The sequence below is a fragment of the Gavialis gangeticus genome, unplaced genomic scaffold (genome assembly GCF_001723915.1).
Source record: "Gavialis gangeticus isolate Ggan-Ray unplaced genomic scaffold, GavGan_comp1, whole genome shotgun sequence".
Lineage (NCBI taxonomy): Eukaryota > Metazoa > Chordata > Crocodylia > Gavialidae > Gavialis > Gavialis gangeticus.
The window spans coordinates 50,620,274-50,622,607 of NW_017728995.1; the positions used below are offsets into that span (position 1 = coordinate 50,620,274).

Below are 2,334 nucleotides of genomic sequence, written 5' to 3' on the forward strand. Positions count from 1 at the left end.
CACGGCGGCTGTGGCACTCAGCGGGACTAGCCGCGGCCAGTCAGGCAGCGCTGAAGGCGGCCCCGTTCCCTCCGACGCCTGCGGCCGGCGGCCCTGGGAGCGCGGGCGGCGCATGCGCTGAGCGGCCGCGGCGAGCGCTCGTGGAGATGCCGACGGTGGGAGTGAAGCGAGACCTGCTCTTCGCGGCGCTGGGACGGAGCTACAGTAAGTGTGGGCCGGGGCTCAGCGGCCTTCTCGGCCCCAGCGCCTTGCCGCTTCCTGCCCGGCTCCTGCGGGTGGGTGCCCGCCGCCCAGCCCTGTCTCTGGGCTCTCCTAGTCCTAGCGGGCGGCCGCCGGTTGTCTGTTGCCCGGAGAACGCCGCGCGGCCGAGCTGCCGTGGGCCCAGCGCTGTGCCCCGGTGAGCACAGCTGCGTGCCGGCCCCCCAGCTCCTCAGCGCAGGGCAGCGGCCTCGGAGGAGTCCTCCCACTGCCCTGCTCTGCATCTTGCCACAGCTGGTCTGTGGAGCTCCTCCTTTATAGCACACAGCTCTGCCAGGTGCCTGTGATCAGTGCTATCAAGTCATCCCCTTGCCCCCTGTGCCCCAGCCTCTCTCTCAAGGCAATGTGTTGTTGGATGATTACCAACCTGCTTGTTGGAGTCAGTTCCCTCAGTCTGGTCTCTGGTTACTGCCCATCATACTGCCCAGCAGATTGATTCAAATGAGTTTTGATAGTCCACTTGGCCACCCCACCCAGGTGGGATGCAGGTATTGGTTGAGTATTCTTCACACTGTGCCAGTGTTTCTGGAAAGAAGTTAAGTCCTAGAGGTCAGGGGATAAGTACTTCATGATTAAAAAAGGTAATCTGAGTCTTGCATAGTCTTTCTTAAAAATAATACAGACATTTCCCATGCTATCTGCCCATCCGTTTTTCAGAACTTCATAGCATTTTCCTAAGGAAGCGGCTCACTTGCCAGTCAGAATTTTCAAACCACATCATGCTGTTTGATTCCAAAAAAATGTAATGAGATAGAGGTATAAACTTAGTCAGACACTGTGATTTATGATGTGTCTTGGTTTTGTCCATAGGTGAGTTCTGGACTGTGATTTTTTCCTGTTGTAATAGTTGCAGGGATCAGAAACACAGAAAAGTAATGTTAAGGGCAGAGTTTGAAGGTCAGGCAGTTCACCCAAGTTGTCCTTGTCAGCCCCATGTTCTCTGCAGTTCTGGGAGTCTGGGGCCCCCATAAGTTATCGGGTGCATCCTACAAACTGTTTATACTAAGTTAATTCACGGAGTTGTCTATTGTTTGCTACTGGTACAACATGCTTGTGTTCAGTGTTACTTTATAACCTTCACCCAAGAGCTAATGGTACCAGCTGTTCAATACAAACTGTCCTATTGGGTCTCTAAACCCCTTGCTGCAAATTTAAGAGCATTAAAAAATGTAAGTACAAAACATAGAGCAGAAATTGTTACTAAAATAAAATGGAATAAAAACAAAACATTCTCAAAATGATGATTAATTTTGTTTCCCCTGGAAAACACCTGATATTCTGATCAAGATGATGAGAAGACAATGTCTTTAGAAAGTTGAGCTCTGCTTAAAGAAATCAAAATTGACCAGAGTGGTTTTTTTTTTCTCTTCCTAGCCGATGAAGAGTTTGATGAACTCTGTTTCGAGTTTGGTCTGGAGCTTGATGAAATTGTACGTAGTGTTTTTGTTTTTGTCACTTTACATCTGTCTATATTGCTGTGGTTCTCATTGTTTTTACTGAACACTTCTCTGTAGAAGAGACTTTTGACCAGTCTGCAGCAGTTTAGATTAGCTTCATTTCAATAGTGCAAGAGTCTTCTCCCTAAATAGTATAACAGTGCCGTCTACATTATTGTTCTCTTTTGGTGTAGTGGCCGTGAACTTCCAAAGTCAATCACTATTTTGCAGGTACTCTGTAAGCTCTAGTTTGGCTTTATTTTTATGCAAGGTTGTACAGCTTCCACAAAAACAACCTGTTTTGGCATTCTATGGGTTTTTTTTAAGCTGAAGTAAATTTGTCAGTACTAATGTGGGTACTGATACTGTACTGTACTGATACTATACTGATACAGTACAAGACTTTGCTAGTACTGATACCTGCCGCCTTGCAAGGAGTCTGACACTGCTTTGGCACTTAATTTCTGATTTGTCTTGAAGAGTTTTATTTTTTTTAATCACCTACTTTTACATATTAAAGCTGTTTTTTAATGCTTTATTACAGAATATATGTATAGCATTACTTGTAGTTTTACTGATCTACAGCCAGGAGTAAGAAGTAATTACCTCCTGTTTGGTATTAGGATATGCACATGTTAGT

At 46.5% G+C, this 2,334-nt stretch overlaps 1 protein-coding gene across 1 annotated transcript in view; it reads left to right on the top strand.

Moving 5' to 3' along the window:
- Window positions 1-94: 94 nt before the first annotated feature.
- Window positions 95-2,334, top strand: part of FARSB (phenylalanyl-tRNA synthetase beta subunit) — a 72,534-nt gene continuing 70,294 nt past the window's right edge. Inside the window, exons 1-2 of the mRNA XM_019503657.1 lie at window positions 95-204; window positions 1,633-1,688. Coding sequence (XP_019359202.1) covers window positions 147-204; window positions 1,633-1,688 — 114 coding nt within the window. The 5' untranslated portion in view covers window positions 95-146. The remainder of the gene's footprint in view (window positions 205-1,632; window positions 1,689-2,334) is intronic.